Below are 18,551 nucleotides of genomic sequence, written 5' to 3'. Positions count from 1 at the left end.
TGTTCACCATCATCATCAGTGCAATCAGTGCACGAACGACATGGACGAACGATTCCGAAACAGTCGGCATCTTCGCATCTTCCCCTCACAGCCTCCGAGGGAGTGAAGGTCGAAGGGACGGTAGTGCGTTTTGCGAGCAGAGAATACAGTCGCGTTTTATCTGCGCTTGTATTCCAAACTCGCGTTGCTCGCATCTTCGGGATATATAGGAGCGAAGGTGCTCTTATATCTGCAAATATGACCGAGGAGAGGATTTCGTCTGCGGCCGAGTTGGGCAACACGGTTCGCGAGACCCGAGTCGCCCAGGGATCTCATAAAGGAAAAGCAATCGCGGTCTTCACCAGCGGCGGTGACTCCCAAGGTAATCTCTTACTTTGTATCACCGCTCTTGCACTCGCAGTCACAAAGCAGTGCCAGGAGTGGCCCATCAGCGTGTTCGATTGAGCCTAATCCACGGCGACCGTTCTCTACGTGACGGTCGCCGCGTAGTATGCGTTGCGCGCGCGACCGGTATTGCGCGGTTTTTACGGACGTGTCATTTGCATTGCTTCCGTTTTGTTATCTTGATGGCTTTGATAAGCTCGTTGTTTGTGAATCCCTCTTTAAACAGAGCATGGTGGTGGTTGCGGTCTACCTATCGCGATGCTGCTCTCTGTTAGACGTTGCTCCTGTCACAACGGCGCTGATCTCTACCGTTTTTATGAATATCTCAAGCATCTTTTCAATTGATTGAGCACGTGGCACTCCTGAATTTGCAATTGCTGCACATAGAAATGCCACATACTTAAGTACGTGTGAGCATCTTGGGTAAACAGTTTAAAGTCTAAATTAGGATGCAGTTATAATCGATCGATCATGCTGTATTCAGAGCGCACCCATGCCTGTAATGAAAGTACATTGCGTCATTGTTTGGCGATATCTCGTCACTTCTTGTTTCACATCGATATGTGTATTATCGATAAAATGGGGCCTGTATACGAATGCCAGTTTTCCATTCCGTACACCGGTCAGTATAGCAGACGACGCGTGCGCGCATGCCATAATCTCTGCCCAATCTTGGCACCGTGTCCACTCCCCCCTGTTGCGTTTAAAAAACTGTCGGCGGAAAGGAGGCTGCGGCAATGGCCATGACAGCATCTTGCGCGTGGATCCTTCAATCTGTTATGCGCGCTGGTTGCCGGAAAAATTGGGCTGTATTGTTGCTGTAGTTTTTGGCGCTCACTGACAGCTTTCACCTTGCGGATGACCTCTGGGGCTCCTGCGCTTCCTAACTTGGACGCGTCCCACTTTCGGAAGAACTCTGCTGCGCGGGCTCAACTTTTGTCGACGGTTGCTATTCTATCATCCGTCACCACTCCATCGTCATTGTCTTATTAAATTTCTAATAGTAATTAATGTGCAGACCTGTTAATTGTTTCACTTGTGGAGGATTGTTTTTGGGCCGTCTCAATCTTTTTTTACTTCCATTTGCTGTTTAAATTTTTCTACTCGCATATTATTGCTCTGCATTGTGCAATGCTATAGAGGGTGCATGGCAGTCGAAGTACATAACATATGCGAAAAGAATATTAATTGTAGTATTTATTTCTTCATCAGTGTGTGTATATATGATAGAATAGATAGATATATCTGAGGCCTTTTGCTATCACTGTACACCCCGGCGACCACGGCCCCAGTTCAAATATCCCTCAGCTGAATTTAAAGTAAATGGGGCTGTCTGTGGGACGAGACATGTCTATTCACTCAAGACCAATTTGAGGGCTTGCAGCCCACTGCAATGGCTTCTGTCCAAGATTTGATTCCCCCAATAGAGTGCTCTCATTCCTCTGGGTGCTGTGGCCTTGGAGCTCAGTTGTTTGCAGGTCTGAGTTCGATGTTTCTTTGCAGCTTTCCTAAGGATATTTTTGGTGTGGTACACACCGAGCGCTCGTCTTCATTTTTTAATGGGCGAACACACTTTGTGTTCACCCGCAAAACATATGCAGAACAGCCGAGGAGCTCCTAACGTAGCTTAGTGTTATTGTAGCCCTGTGATTAGTAGGGTTTGAAACCAGCACGCATTTAGAGAGCAGATTTGTGACGATATTCTAGCCGAAATTAAGGAGAGGAAATCGACATCATCAAGGTATATAATGCTGCACAAATTTGATTATCAGTTGACTGTCAAATCGGCACATGTTTTTACTTAGATGAAATTATTACAGAATTTCCTCTCATCTAATGCGCTGCCTTGTTTACAAGGAGGGATTTATCTTTGCTTTCAAAAAATTTCACATACAGGATGAATTCACCACTTTCCTTTTCACAAGGTAGCATGTACCAGAGACATGTAGTCGGCAGCAAAGTTTTTGATACATTGCCACAAGAATAAAGGGGTTGGAGTTGCATTTGATCTTGGCCATGGCCTTTTTTTTTTTTTTTTTGCAACCTTTGTTGCTTTCTTTGCCTTGTTATAGAAGCCTAGCCAATCATTTTTCTAAACACACACCTGTTGTTTTTTTAAATTGTCTCCCTTAATTTGCACCACTCCTTTTATTTATATATATATATATTGCTACCGAAAATGACTGCTGCTGTTTCTTTACCCTTAGCATGGGAGGTGTGTGTAAGGAAATTGCAAACTGAGCTTCTCTAAAGAGGCAAAGAGTAGAATGGAGGTTTAGAAGAAAACATAGAGACCAAATGCAAACATAAACATTTCATTCTCTGGGCAAGGTATTGACATCTTTGCCACTGATTGCATCATATTTTTGTTCTAGAAATTTAGATGCCACTCGGAGAAACCCTTGGGGCCCTACGCTCACTCCTTTACTGAAACGAGTGACATATGTCTCTTTGAGCTTAAAAGATTACTCAACAGTGTACTAGAGTTGCAACTTTCACAGAAGGCTTTGTTTTTGCTCATTCCTGTGGAATATACCTGAACTACCTTTCAATGCCACAAAGCACCAGGAACGGAAACAGCTGCTGTGCTTCGATTGCATGCACCTGTTTCATTCTCTCGTATAGCTTGCACACACAAATCCAGTCTACATATACCCTTCATGCTGGCATAGCTATTGGCTGGAGCATTCTGCTACCCAACTGCCAAATTCCGGCCTTTCTTACAGAGGCTAAAATGTGAAAATACCTGTGCACTGAAATTTTGCTCTTGCATGTTTCAACCTCAGGTGCAGCTGAGCTGAAGTGTAGAGACCACGTGATATGACAAAACTGCATGCCAGCATTTTCTGATGGTTCAGTGGGTATTTTCAAGATCTGCATAGAGTGCCCCTGCCCGATGATATGCTTGACCAAGTACTCTGTCACGCACCAATTTTTATATGAAAAATGAGCAATTGCAGATTCACTTGGTCTCTCCACTTTTGCACGTCAATATATATAATATCTGTTTGTCTGTTATTTTTTTGTACTTTACTTTGTGTGCTCATTGATTGTTACGTTTGCTTGTGTATAGGCCTGAAAACATTTGTTACATGTCCTTTAGCGTGTCTCCACTGCTGTGTATATGTATGTATGTATGTATGTATGTATGTATGTATGTATGTATGTATGTACGGGCCTAAACTAGCTTCGGCTATTGGCCCAACATTTTTATGCAATTTCTATATTTATTGAAATAAATGATTGATTGATTGATTGAAAAAAGAAATCTCAAGTCTAGCATTATTGGGACTACTGCTTTGCAATATACCTCAGCCATAGCCCATGGAAATAATAGACCAAGCTCAGAATCAACCAGTGGAACCAACAATTTATTGTTTTCGTGCCCACTTACTCTCGTGACGTGTTGTGTGCCTTTACAGCAATAAATCGGAAATAAGCTTGGGGATGGTTACAAGAAGAATTGCCATGCCAGCTGTCCGGTAATAGCCTTGTGATATACACCTTGCATTTTCTTTTCCTCATTGGTTCAGCAGAAACCAGGAAAAGTAGCGGGAAAGCAAAACCCAGGAAGTAATCGAATTAGGCTTTCGCCTATTTTTTTTTTTCATTTGTGAGCACGTTTCCTGAAAGCATAGCTTGGTTGACTGGCACACTTTAACGAATTGCTTTAACGAGATAGGATTCATATTTTGAAGCAAAATAAAAAGCTAGACTTTACCACTAACTGAGGTAATGCTCTTACTCTGTTTCAAGACTCCTTGTGCTTTTATTTTACTTTCTCATGAATTTTCTTGTAACTGACACCATGAAAAACAAATTCTTCATTTGCCAACAGTGTTTCTCATTGTTCTTAGGGGGTCTTGGGGCATAAGACTCCCCGTAAGCATTTTAGAGGGGTCTGATACCCCCCCCCCCACGCTCGAATGTATAAGGAGTCTGGGACTGCAGGAATACAAAACTGGCTTTCATCTTTTATTCTTGTCAGTGGTTGTCAGAACATTTCTGTGTAGTCTTTGCAATTTAGCAGTGAGTTTTAATAAGAACTATTAGCATATTTACTAAAACCCAGGATGGAGAAAAATTATTTCTTCTTTTTGTATAAAATGATGTGCGAAGCCAGCCAAGAGTCATTTCTCTCTCCTTCTTTATTTCCCTTTTCACCTCTGCTCGAATCTCTGGAGAACCTCCTCCAATCGAGTGGTCATGCCTAAGAGTGTCTCCTGTTTTTGAGCCCTTTTTTATATATCTTTCTTGTTGTCTACGCAGGCATTTCAGTGTATCAACTGTATGGAGTGACTCATGAGTAATTGATGGGGAAAAGGGGTTCTCTGTGCTGCCTCTGTATGTGGAGTGTTAATTGTGGCCAATGCCTCTCTTTTTTTTTCCTTTATTGCAGGCATGAACGCTGCTGTGCGTGCTGTGGTTCGCATGGGTCTGTACCTTGGAGCGAGGGTGTATTTCATCAGGGAAGGCTACCAGGGCATGGTTGACGGGGGCGAGTACATCCAGGAAGCCACATGGGTCAGCGTGTCTGGCATCATTCATAAGGTGAATTTACAGCTGGGCTTCAATCTCGTATAACCCTACAGCTGCAGTCTACCTCAGCTGTGCCCCCTGCAGTGGGGAGGCGATTTTTATGGATTACCTCCCAAATGTTTAGAGTGTAATTTCATTTAAATACCTTCCATTGGCCACACATCAAAAAATAATACTTTTTTTTTTTTTTCTTTCAAAATTTTATTCATTTTTTGAGGCGGGTTGCAGTTTTACTAATTCTTTTTTTCCCGGTTCCATTTGTTTGTGCATATTTGTCATTAACACACAATTGCTCTAATATTGCGCACAAGTGATGAATGTTCTGTAGATATATAGTTGCATTTTTATCGGTTCATTTACTGTGATCCATGTCCAGTCTTTGGTATATGGATTGCAGATTCATGTAATAATAGATACATTTCCATTTAGTGTGTGTGCGAATCAATAGAAATAAGGTAGCTGCGGTTACTGGGTTTGTAGAATGGAAGCACTCAACTAAATCTCAAGCCTGAATTTTTTTTTTTTTTTTTTGCTATGCTCAAATCAGCACAAGGCAGTAGTATACAGGTTTTGTTGTGCTGGATTCTTAGGCTACAATTCGGAGCTATATTTTCTCACCTGTCTAAAAGGCTGTACATATTTTAGGTCTGCGTTTTTTCTCTGATTAAGATAGCAGGGATGTAGAACGTGTGCTTGTGGTGACTGCTAGAAAAGGCTATGCTGTTTCTTTACTTAATTTTAATTTTTTTTTCCTACCCTTTCGAGACCTCTACATAAAGAAATGATGCATGAAATTTTTGAAATTGGCAGAGGTCTTCTTCAAACAAGTGCTGGGAGTATAAATTTGCAGCCGCCGTTCATAGTTACTGGCTTTCTGCAAAGAGACACCATGTCCAAAAGTATGACGTTGCAAAAACTGTTTCGTTTTTAAGTATAGAAACTTTTCCAAGGCATATAAATGTTTCGCTAAAGTATGCCTATCCTTTCTTGGCCTCAGTTTATATACTATAGTGTAAATTTTGTTTAGTGCGACAGAGGGTTGGTTGAAGCTGATATGAAAGAAGATCGAATGGCAGACTGTAAACATCTGCCTTAATCATTTATTTTCTATTTATTTTTATTTAACCCCTGAAGGCCCTCTCAGGGAGTGATATAACCCTATTATTAAATGCAACACATTTCAGAAAGCACGAGTTCAACAAAAAGAATACCCATAACAATTGAAACATGAAAAGACAAACTGTCGAGCTATTGATTTGCAGTGGTCAAGAGCACTTAGACACACAGGCGACAGCTCAAAACATGATGGCAATGGCACTGAACTGAGGCAGAATTAGGCTGAACCAAAGAGGAAGGCAATCTCTTTATCCAGGAGCTAAACTGAGGATGTGCTTACACATTCAGCTTTATGCCCTAAACATTGGTGGCTTCCCCTATTTCACTTGTCAGCTTATTCCAGCATTTCTTTTTTAAATGGTGGTCTTGTCAAGCATCAGGCAGCATGGTTTTTTTGAGGTCAACGTTGCGACAGTGAACTTGCATGGAACTGGTTCAAAGAAACTGCAGTTTTAAAAAAGTGCCGGAATAAGCTGCCATGTGAAATGATGGAGAATTGAACCTAGAAATGATTTATTAGGAACACTCCTCAGGAACATGCCAGTTCAATGTCAAAATTATGGCCATAAAAAAACTGTGATGCCCGATGTTCTAAAAGACCACAAGTGCTGGAATAAGTTGACACGTGAAATAGTGGAAGCCACTGTTTTGAAGCTCAATGATGAATGCCCAAAAACATAATTGTATTGTCGTCCTTATGTCATCGACCAGTATGCATTAAAACATGGCATACAACGAAGAAAACGAAGCAAAAATAAAATGCCTTTGGCATTCATATACCACATACTGCACTGGGGTGAATGACAATTTTTTCTGTGCTTGTTCATGTGCTCAGGATGTACCGAATACTTGCTTTCAAGATCATTTTTTTGTCTGCATACTAGGCAGCTGTGCTTGGCAACATGAAAGACATATACTTCGCTGTTATTGCTGGACCTGCTGCATTAAATTTTTTATTTATAATCCATTTCAAGACAGAACGTAATATTTGGCAGATGTCACTATTCAAAATCCATCAGGTGTCTAAGTTATTGAGCAACTTCAAAAGGTTTTAAGCTTACTCAGCTAATGCTGGTGTGTCCCTTTCTTTGTCGCACTGATTTCTTTAGTGTATTATACTCTGAGTAAAATTCTAAATTCTGTCTACATGGCCACAGATCTTGTGTGACAGAAGGGATGGCTTATCACTCACACAGCTCTCATGAATATTGTGGACTGGCATCTTCTTCACGTAATGACACAAAATTGTTTGGTGCCTGAAACGTTTCAAAAAAGAAATGTTCAGAAAATACACAGCAGTTACCACCGTGTGAGCAGTGTTTGTGACATATAGCGAGCACAGAGTTGCCTGTAGAAACTACCCCATATGAGGTCACAGTGTGGGAAGCCTCAAAACAGATCTGTGCAGCAACAGAGTACTGCATGGCTAAGACATACGGGTTGAAACAGGGAAGAAGGTGCTGTAGATGTTGTCTTAGATTACATATACCACAAGTAAACACCTGCATGTCCTTTAAATTTATCAAATGGATCAGCTGTAACTTATTCAGCTTTTAGATTTTACAAAGCACTGTGTCAAGACTTGGAGAGCTTTGTTATCTTTTTTTTTTTTCTTTTTTTTTTTTTAAGAAAAACAGTAGGAAACAAGAAAGATTAGAACTTTCAACTCTGATGCTTTCCGTGCATTGATGAGCAGACTATTGCTTCCTCACTTAGGAGCTTGGCTGGCATGAACGTCTTTTTTTTTTTTTTTTTTTTTCATGTTCAGGTAGATATGGGTGATTTTTCTCCACCATGTTGTCTTCTCTTAAGATACTTTTTTCTTTTGCATCATTTTATATTTCTGCTCTTCATCCTGAATGCCAGTAATTTTATAGTGCCAGCCTTCGATGTTTTCTCTCTTTTATCACTTGTGATGTATCTGCGATGCTGAACGCCAGCTCTGTGTTTAAATTTAGCCCACGGTCGACGTTGATGAATGGCCTCTGAGTGTTGCCCCCTGCTTGCGTGCGTCACAAACAGGGTGGCACTGTGATTGGCAGTGCCCGGTGTACAGACTTCCGCACGCGTGAGGGCCGCCTGAAGGCAGCCAAGAACCTTGTCGACCATGGCATCACCAACTTGGTGGTGATAGGTGGCGATGGGTCTCTGACAGGTGCCAACCTTTTCCGCCAAGAGTGGTCATCCCTGCTTGACGAGCTGCTCCAGAACGGTATGTAGACGCACCTTGAAATGTCTGCGGCTGAAAATGTGCCATTACGCCTCGGTTTTGGTGGACGTTTGCAGAGTCGTGAGTGCCAGAAGTAGAGAATCCAATAACAAAAGAAAAAAAAAGAGTTGATTGCAAGTACACAAGTTCCATTTGTGCGGCCTTGTTGGGAAAGAATTTTGATGTTACTGCAATAAAGCAGCAGCCAGTCAAAGACCGATTGGGCGCTTTGAAAACACAATTAGTTGTGCTTTTTACTGCTTTTTTTTTCCTCGGTGTTCAGGGACAAAAGACACAGGTGTTATGCAAGAACTAATATATTTTAAAGGTCTATTTCAGGATGCACTGCATTCCATGCTGTCTACAAGCAAACTGCATTGAACCGGTGCAGTCTGTGTTACAGTCTGAGAGAGCTTAGTTTCATACCTGGGCAGAGTGTAAAGGTATTAATGAGATCTTCATTTCCCAACCTCGAACTTGATTCTGCCTCAGTAACTCTATGCAGAAGCCTATTTTTGCTTTCCGTCAAATGTGCACATTGTGCATATTGATTTGCTGCCACACGATTTTGGGCCAGCCGCATATCCTGATGGTTTTGTATATGTTCTCTGAGATGGTCACTGGGGCATTGGCCAGCATATCACTTGCCATATGAGAGAAAGAGCTGAATTCTATATATGTACAAGAATACAAGATTTTCAGTTACATTTGCCTACAAGGATTACGCTGACTGCTACTGCTGTGAGCAGCAAGACTTGACCATGATGAACTCCCTCATTTAAATAATTCTGAGAGCACTGTGGAATCTACACTGCAGAAAGCGAAAGCCGGAGCGTTGCTGGTGCGCACGGTGGATCATGCTTGCTCTCATTATCATTATCAACTAAATGTACCATCATTATCATTGCTAATGTCACCATTGTCATTATCAGTAATTGCAGCATCATTGTCATCACTATTATTATTCTAATGGTAGCCAAGGAGAATTATGATGTGCATTTCATGATCCCAAGCGTGGCATAGTTGGTTAAAGTGCTCAGCTGGAGATCGACCGAGCGTGGATGTTCAATTCCCGGTGCAGACAGGATTTTATTTTTTCTGATGACGTCATCAAGATGATTGACAAGTGACACATCAGTGTACAGATCCCGCGCACATCTCATGTACGGGCTTTCTTTCCATGAGCCTAAAAGGGCTTTCGCCCTTGAATAGAATCAACTTTGAGGTCAAGCAAAGCAATCTGTTAGGTAAAATCAGATTGGTGTTATAGGCATATGGCTGCGGCTGCTGCCATTGGCATCTTGTTGCGTGGTATTCATGGACCCATGAAAGTGAACTTTTAGTTTGCTTTTCATTTTTGCTGGTAGCCAGTATTGTCAACGGCTTACTCTAGACATTCTGAACCTTAGGCCTTTATTGTAGCACGATTTCAAGTCAATACACAATACCACCACATTTGCACGTTATTGTGTTTGAGATGGTTACCAGACAGCTTCTTGTTGAAACGAGTGCATGTGGCCTCCGTAATTGTCTCGGTGAGTGTTTTATTGCCCGTGTAGAGCTATCTAGACTTCCATCCTTCCACAGAAGCGTCATCCCTACACATTAGTTGGATGCCAGTCATCATAGGGGTAGCTGTAGAGTGACCGATAAGATACTAATTAGCTATTCTTGCCTTGTTCCCAAGTTCTGCATCATCGTCATTGACATTCACAGTGCCACTGGTCTCGTTTGACAGGAGTGAAAATGGTGAGAGTTTAAACTCCTCTCCACATTCAGGGAAAAGAGGTAAAGAGGAAGAGATAGGTGGGATACAGCAGAGGATTCAAAACCCACCACCACACAAGGATAGGTTTACCCAGAGGTGTGTGTGCTTGAAAGAGGCTGCTGTATACTGTTGGGGGCCAGACGCTGTTTTGAACAATTCAACCTGCAAAGGCGATTTTTGTTGCCATGTTCACATGGGGTTCATGTTTCGGATGTTCTGGCCAACGTGTCTGAACAAACTTACAGGTTAACTGTCACTGTTGTAAGTGATCTTTCAAAAGGAGCTCACTTCTGAGTATAACTGCAGGCCTGGACTAGTCTGGATTCACCTCCAGCTTTCTGAATTTGTAAGAAGAAAAAAAAAATGATATATAAGTATGAAAATTTTTTCTTTGCTTTCACACCTCACCTGAAAATCAAACATTCATGTTGCACACTCATAACTTTCTTGCTAGTAAAGCTTTCAGATTACGCAATGCCTTTGTGCTGGTTTATCATTTCACTTGCTGCCTTTTTATTCTGCCCTCTTCGCTGAACTCACATGGCCAGCACTTTTCTTTTGCCACCTTCAAAATCTACATATTGTGCTGCCATGTGTAATTTCTTTGCCTTCACTTTGAGCGCAAGCTTTCTCTCTTCTTTTTCCTTTTCTGCCAAAATCTGCAAAAAATTTCTTTCCACATAGAAGCATAATAGCCCTCCTTTTCTTTTTCTGACAGCCTTTTCTTTCTTTCTTTTTTCTCTCTCACCTTCTCTTGTCCACTGCAGGCAGCATCAACCAAGACCAGAGATCCAAGTGCGGTCACCTCAACATTGTGGGCATGGTCGGTTCCATCGACAATGATTTCTGCGGCACTGACATGACCATTGGCACCGACTCGGCCCTTCATCGCATCATGGAGGCCATCGATGCCATTGTCACCACTGCCTCAAGGTGGGCACGGGTTTTCCTCTCGTTTTCAGTGCACTCTTCCACCTGGGGATGCTTGTGGTGGCTTTTTGCTTGAAACCTGCAATTTTATTTTTATTTGAATATGCAGAATCGAGCAACTACTGCTGCAGCAATCCAGCACTTATTTGAATACAGCACAGAGCTGTTCTTGCAGCGCTTTTTTTTTTTTTTTTTTCATTGCATTTCTAATACTCAAAACAGTTTATTACAGTAGCTGCTGTTATAACTTTGTTGTGCAATCATGGCATCATCCCATACCTCAAACAGTGTAAACTATTTGAAACCAGATACATTACTAAATTAAAGCCTGATTACATATTTGTTCTTTTGAAATGATTATTCATCTAATCTAGTGCGTTATTATTAGTAGATGCGTACAGAAATGAATGCACTAATGTTTTCCATTGTACAATTCATAAATGAAAATTTATATGTACAGTAACTGAAGCAGAGATATCTACATAATTTTTTTTTTTTTTGCATTTCTTAGTTGAAGCGAATTGTCTGGTCCTGAACTGCAACATTTGTTGTAACAAAAAGCTCAGCGATAATGAGCATAGTCAAAATCTGCTTTTCAGATTGTTCGAAAGGGGGTAGTGACTCCACCGTCTGTTGCAGCAGTGAGCACATGAGTACTGCTTAGCTTTAACTGCTACCACTCCCTTTTGTTAACAGGTAGTCAGGGTAAGAGCAGATTTTTCTTTTCTTAATTGACTGAGCCGAAAACAGTCATTGTGGCACAAAGCAATTCGTGTTATTTCTCAAGTTTTTATTATGATTCTCCACCTGTTAGTAAGTCTTATTCGTGACAGTTTATGTTGTTACTTTGGCTCTAAGATTTCCTGGGGTAAGGGGTTGCTTATTGTTGTTTTCCTTTTGTGGTGTCCTTTTTTTTTTTTTTCGTAGCGACTGTATAAATTTTATAAATTGGGTGTTTCAAATAGTGATTTTATTCATTTACACCTACTTGAACAGCATCACACCCAGCTGTAATCTTCCAGCTTTTGTGCTAAAAGTAGTGCCAAAAAAATATCAGATCTGGTCTCCAACGCAGGTTTTGCTTTTTTTGTATGCTGCCGCATAAAGGCTGCCTTTGCATGGGAGATAACGGGGGTATAAATAAGTTTAAACGTAAGGTGTCAGCACCAAGACGCTGGATGTGAGATAATTCCATTTCCATCAACTTATGCTCTGACGGCACACTTCACTGATGCGAGTTTGCGCGACACTCCTGTTCTAATCAGTTGACATAGTTTCTTTGGCGCCATATGTATATGGTCCTTTCATTCACCCTGTAATGAAACCTATGACGTCATTTATAGGCTAGTATCCTGCAGCTATGAGCAATGGAACACCACTGATAGATGCTTGAATGCCTTCTCTTCCATCTGATGCTTGGGAGGGGGAAAGCTATCTGAGGGGGTGTAAAAAATTACAGGGGTGCGCTTAAGTCTGCTTACATGTAGAACTTCAAAACCATTGTGAGTTTCGTGCCTGGTTGCATTATGAGTTCTGTGTTTCATTGCTTAATAGTCGTTTCTATTGGTCAAATTGGGATTAAGTCAAATTTTGGGGATGAAGGGACCAAATTTTGAGGTTGGCCTAGCCAAGTTTTGAAATCATCATTGAGTTCGTTATACTCAAATTAGGTTAGACACCAATATTGACAAGATTCGGGCGAAGCCAAATGTTAGGAGTGGCCCACATAAGTTTGCAGGTATCCACTAAATTGCCCATACTTGAATGAAGTTGGGCATAGATTTTAATCAAATGCTGACGAGGTCAAATTTTGGAAGTCCAGGGGTCACATTTTTAAGGTTTCCCAAACCAATTTGGAGGTCACCACTGAGTTGACCGTATTCGAATTATATTGGATACCAGATTTCACCGGACAAGTTCTAATGACAATTCCCGCAGATACACTCTGTCCACAGCTCTTGTTCTTGAACTAAGAAATGCTTTCGCATTAAAACTGGCCATGCAGTGGCGCTTTCCTCAACCCGATGGTGGAGTTGTCTTAGTGAGTTCAGAGTGCCTGTATTGTGATCAGCTAAAACTGTTCTTAAATACTCCAAAGTTGCCTTCTAAAAGCATTTCTCCAAAACTTATTTTCGGCGTGTTTCTTTTCTGGTTCTTTCTCACAATGTGTAGCCATCAAAGGACCTTCATCCTTGAAGTAATGGGGAGGCACTGTGGGTAAGTTCTGGTTCATTGTGTTTGACACTTCAGTATAATTTTAGCATTTTTTTCTTTATGTAGTAGAAATATTATAAGGCTTTTATTCATATGTATATAGATATAATATTACATGGCCTAAAATCATTACTTCTTCTTTTGCATGACAGGCCAAATGGGCTCACATTTAGTACTCTTGTATTCCAAATCTATCTGGTGGGGGGGGGGGGGGGGGGCATCCTCTTTAACCATGTATATACTGCAGCAGTGTGCATGGCAGTTTAAGAAATGCTGTGGTTAATGACAGCTGACCTGTACTGTTGTACTACGTCATGAAAGATTGGTGCTTGCTACCAGTATTTTTACCGAAGTGTAAAAAAATAAATAAAATTTAGCTGACACAGAAGAGAATGCACACACACAAACACCGTCACGGCTGACCGTTTTACTAATGAAAATGTATATACACACCGGGTAACATTAACAAGTGCACTAATAAAGAGAATAAAATGCAGCACCAACAATCACCAGACAGGAATCAAATCGTTGGCATGCGTATTATGGGATAGGCATCTACTTGTAGGAGCAATTTTAAATTTTTGCTTTAGGCTTTCATTTTGAATAGAGATTTGTTTTGTGGAGTGTGTGAAACTTAGAATATAGACATTACAAAAGGCGGAGTTTTCTCGTCATTTTTATTTTTGCAAACGGTGCATCATTGTGTACGTAAAATCATGAACATTACTTTGTGTGGAATATATATTTCAGACTTGATGTGTGCTAAAAAGTTGTAACTTGAATGAACTGAGCATCTCTGTTCACATGGAGCTTTTTTAGGAATAATAGTTGGTTCAAGGAAAGAAAAGGTGCAATATCTGTCACACCTGTTCTGTGGACACCTGGACCACACTGTAAGGGAAGGGAGGAAGGTGAGAGTGAAAGCAGAAGGAGAGAAACAGGTGCAGTAGCAGAGGGAGACCACCTGGGAATCTTTAACGTGCACTGACATTGCACAGCACACGGATGCCTCTCCGTTTTGCCTCCATCGAAATATAGCCGCGGGAGGTCGGGTTCGAACCTGGGTTCTCCAGCACAATAGTCAGACCAAATCTTGCTTTACGAAACTTTGTTCTCTGTGACATGTGAGGTACGGTTCAAGGTCATCTTGAAATCTGAGGTCACTTTTGTTCTTTACATAAAGAAGGTGCAAACTTCGTTTGTAGCATTTCTGTCAGAAAGAAGCGGCCCCCTGGGAGCTTGTTACTGCCAAAATCTTCATCCATGCTTCATGCATAAATTCATAAATGCTGTGCACTTTCTACGGCATTCTGTACGACTGTTCATATGATACTAAGCAACAAAAGGTGAGAAATGAGTGGATTGACCATGCGTGGACTAGTATTCATATCATGAGTGTAACATTGTTAGATAGGAAGGGTGCAACACTAGTGGGTCAGGGAAATAACTCGAGTTAATGGCTTTCTAGTGGAAATCAAGAACGAGAAATGGCAGGGCATATAGTGTGAAGAGAGGATAACCGATGGTCAAAAAGGGCAACAAATTTGGATTCAAGGGAAGGAAACCATAGCAAGGAGCAGCAGAAAGTAATTAGGTGGGTGGATGAGGTTAAGAAGTTGCGGGGGTCAAGTGGATGCAGCTGGCAGAGGTCCAGGTTAATTGAAGAAGTATGGCAGAAGCCTTCGCCCAGCAGAGGGTATAGTCCGCCCAGAGTCCCTTGAGGGACTTTGGTCCGGCTGATGATGATGATGGGCTATTTGTACAGCTTCTAGTAATAAGTCCTATGTATGTAAACCTTTCACCAACAGGCTTGTAAAGCTTTGTTACATTCTATTCTTGATATCCTGAACATGTGAAGCACAGAAAATTTGTTTTAAAAAGAACCTGTCACATTGTCAGGGCCAAAGCAGCAGTTTAATTAATTGGAACAAATTTAATATAAGCGGATTTGAATTTTTGCTGCAGTCTGGTGGTATCTTAGCCTTTGAGATTCTAATTCACATTCTCTTTCTCTGCGAATGCCGAACCCCAGCTATCTGGCCATTGTGGCGGCCTTGGCCAGCGAAGCAGACTTTGTGTTCATTCCTGAGTTTCCACCAGATGGCGACTGGCAGACCATCCTGTGCTCCAAGTTGCATCAGGTGCAGTTTCATTTCGAATCTATTGGCGCTCGATTTAACGCTGTTCAAATTAAAGCATGCGTTGATTGTCAGAGTGAGCAGTTGCAACGGGAACACCTTATTTTGACATTTCGTCTTTCGTGACCATTTGTGGCAGTGATTGATTATACTGAATGATTTTTTTTTTTTATGTTTACAGATTTGTATTTTAAAAACTATCAATGAGAGATACGTTTGTGCAGTGCATGGAGGTAGGTTGTACAGCGAGGCTGACGTTATGTGTGTTAGAGCGTAATGATTAGGTGAATGTTTAACTAGAATTAATGTGCTTCCTATTTTTTTTTATTTTAAGGGGCATTATTGTGTTGCAAAGTTGAAGGCCATCAACATCAACATTGGGTCACTTTTATATATTGTTTAGATATTCTAAGCAACATTGCCGATTAATCGCCAGTTGGCAATGTGGCTCAGAATATTTGACATCAAAAAAACACATCTGAAAGCTCTTTGAGTTGATTTTTATGAATTGAACATTTATAAAATGGCGTTTACCAAATCTGCATAAAATACAGGTGCCATTTGTGTACCTGATGCCTTATAGGAAGTTACCATAATTTTGGCCACACCACGTGCAGCAGCGTTACTTTATAAATGTGCAATGCATCAAATCGTATTCTACTAGCCTCCTTATGTGTGCGTTTTTTATTTAAAATATTTTGGTTTTCGTTGCTTGTTCAAAACGTTTAAATAAAGGACTCACTGTTGATGTTTACTACCTTCGATTTCACAATATTGCCACAAAATCAAAAACAAAAAAGTTGGTTAGGTAATGTTAGCCAATTGCCTAATCATTAGGCTCTATAACTTGCATAATGCCTGTCTTGCTCTACAACCCACCTGCCTAGACCGCTCATGCATATTTCTCATGTGTATACGCTAAAAATGTTGCCCCGTACATACACATACTTCTGCCTCGTGGAGTCAGAAAAACATTGCACACACATTTCAATATTGGGTGCCTATTGTCAGAATCATGCATAAACTTTCACGTGAGTTATTCTTCGAAGTTGTACTGCGCAAGGTTGGCACATAAAGTAACAGATGTACATTTTGCAGGAATGTGTTGTGGAGATAGATACGTCAAATTAGTGACTCAGTGTTACTAAAAGTAACAATGGGTAAATGTGTGGGCCATGCGCCTTTGAAAACTGCACCTAATACAAACTACGCGACTAGCCTCAGTCTTGCTTCAGTCTTGTACTGTGCACAGTGCCCAACACTGCGATATTCTGCATGTGCTCGTATTGTTCATCGGGACATGAGAGAGCGCTTGTGACATCTGAAATCCTGCACATTGTACACAGTGAGCATCGGCTGAGGAATTTCACAAATTCATATCATCCTGAAATTCACATCAACTGAGCTTATGTCACAGAGATTTTACTGTGATGTTCTGTGTAACGATCTGAGTAACAAGCACGGATCTAGTTTCAGCTGTGGTCGTATACATGAACCCTTTCAGATGCCATTTTTGTTAGCATTGAAAAGAACTATTTTTCCACCTGAATATATTCAGTTCAGTTCAGTCGTTCAGTCGTGTCCGACTCTTCGTGACCCTATGGACCATGTCACGCCACGCTTTCCGGTCTCTCACCATCTTCCTAACATCACATAACTTCATCTGCAGTGCCTCGAGGATGCCATCTAACCATCGCGTTCGCTGCCTACCCCTTCTCCGGCGACCCTCAACCTTTCCCAACATCAAATCTTTCTCCAGCGACTCCTCTCTTCTCATCAGATGACCAAAGTAGCTGAGCTTTAACTTTAGAATTTGACCCTCCAATGAGCAGTCAGGGTTTATGGTCGACAATATCGACTGATTTGATCTTCTGGCAGTCCAAGGAACTCTCAAGAGTCTTCGCCAGCACCACAATTCAAATGCGTCAATTCTTCGGCGGTCAGCCTTTTTCACAGTCCAACTCTCGCATCCATACATCACAACTGGAAAGACCATAGCACGAGTTATACGGATCTTGGTTGGCAGACTGTCTCTGCTCTTTACTAGGCGGTCAAGGCTAACCATTGCTCTCTTTCCCAGAAGCAGGCGTCTCCTAATTTCATGGCTGCAGTCTCCTTCCGAGGTAATCTTGGAGCCCAAGAAGAGAAAATCTGTCACAGCTTCCACTTCTTGTCCATTGACGCTCCAGGACTTGATAGGGCAAGACGCCATGATCTTTGTCTTTTTAATGTTCAGTTTAAGCCCAAACTTCTCACTCTCTTCTTGTACGCGCATCAGAAGTCTCTTGAGTTCCACTTCACTTTCTGCCATTAAAGTGGTATCATCCGCATATCTAAGGTTGTTGATACGTTTTCCAGCAATCTTCACTCCAACTGAAGACTCGTCCAGACCGGCCTTCCTCATGATGCGCTCTGCATATAGGTTAAATAGGCAGGGCAACAGTATGCAGCCTTGCCTCACTCCTTTCTCAATCGGAAACCAATCAGTAAGACCATGCCCAGTTCTGACTGTGGCCTCTTGCCCTTCATACAGGTTCCTGAGGAGACAGATGAGGTGAATTGGAACTCCCATCTCTTGGAGAGCTTGCCACAATCTGCTGTGATCTACGCAGTCAAACGCTTTTCAAGAGTTTTCAACATCACCTTGCTAGCATGCGAAATAAGCGCGATCGTGCGGTAGTTGGAACAATCTTTGGCACTGCCTTTCTTTGGGATGGGGATGTAAACTGACCTCCTCCAATCCTGTGGCCACTGCTGGGTTGTCCAAATCTTCTGACATAATTTATGCAAAATGTTAACAGCATCATGGTTGAGGTTTTGAAGCAACTCAGCTGGAATGCCATCAATTCCGCTAGCTTTGTTCTTAGCAAGGCTGGCGAAGGCCCATTCAACTTCACTCTTCAGGATGCCCGGCTCGAGATCAGTAATCACAACCGTCTTATGTTGGGTTTGCACATTCGGGTCCTTCTTGTACAGTTCTTCTGTGTATTCCTGCCACCTCTTCTTTATCTCTGAGGCTTCAGTGAGGTCCTTGCCTCGTTTGTCCTTTATCACGCCCAGCTTAGCACGGAAGCTTCCTTTGATATCTTTGATTGTCTTATACAGAGCACTTGCGTTCCTTAAATGGCTGTTGTCCTCAACTGCTTGGCACTGTATGTTCAGGAAGGCATTCTTATCTCTCCTTGCTATTTTCTGAAAGTCCGCACTGAGAACCTTGTATCTTTCTCTTTCCCCCATAACTTTTGCCATCCTC

General features: G+C 41.7%; 1 protein-coding gene across 5 annotated transcripts in view; it reads left to right on the top strand.

Moving 5' to 3' along the window:
• Positions 1-94: 94 nt before the first annotated feature.
• Positions 95-18,551, top strand: part of Pfk (ATP-dependent 6-phosphofructokinase) — a 73,262-nt gene continuing 54,805 nt past the window's right edge. For all 5 annotated transcript variants that reach the window (XM_084602853.1, XM_084602855.1, XM_084602856.1 and 2 more), the window contains exons 1-6: positions 95-361; positions 4,784-4,935; positions 8,062-8,251; positions 10,784-10,949; positions 13,119-13,163; positions 15,193-15,301. In XM_084602853.1, coding sequence (XP_084458979.1) covers positions 238-361; positions 4,784-4,935; positions 8,062-8,251; positions 10,784-10,949; positions 13,119-13,163; positions 15,193-15,301 — 786 coding nt within the window. In that variant the 5' untranslated portion in view covers positions 95-237. The remainder of the gene's footprint in view (positions 362-4,783; positions 4,936-8,061; positions 8,252-10,783; positions 10,950-13,118; positions 13,164-15,192; positions 15,302-18,551) is intronic.

This window comes from Amblyomma maculatum, chromosome 4, assembly GCF_055883805.1.
Source record: "Amblyomma maculatum isolate TAMU_Amacu chromosome 4, ASM5588380v1, whole genome shotgun sequence".
NCBI classification, from domain to species: Eukaryota; Metazoa; Arthropoda; class Arachnida; order Ixodida; family Ixodidae; genus Amblyomma; species Amblyomma maculatum.
The sequence above is the reverse complement of the archived record's forward strand: the minus strand, read 5'-3'. Positions and strand labels throughout refer to the sequence as shown.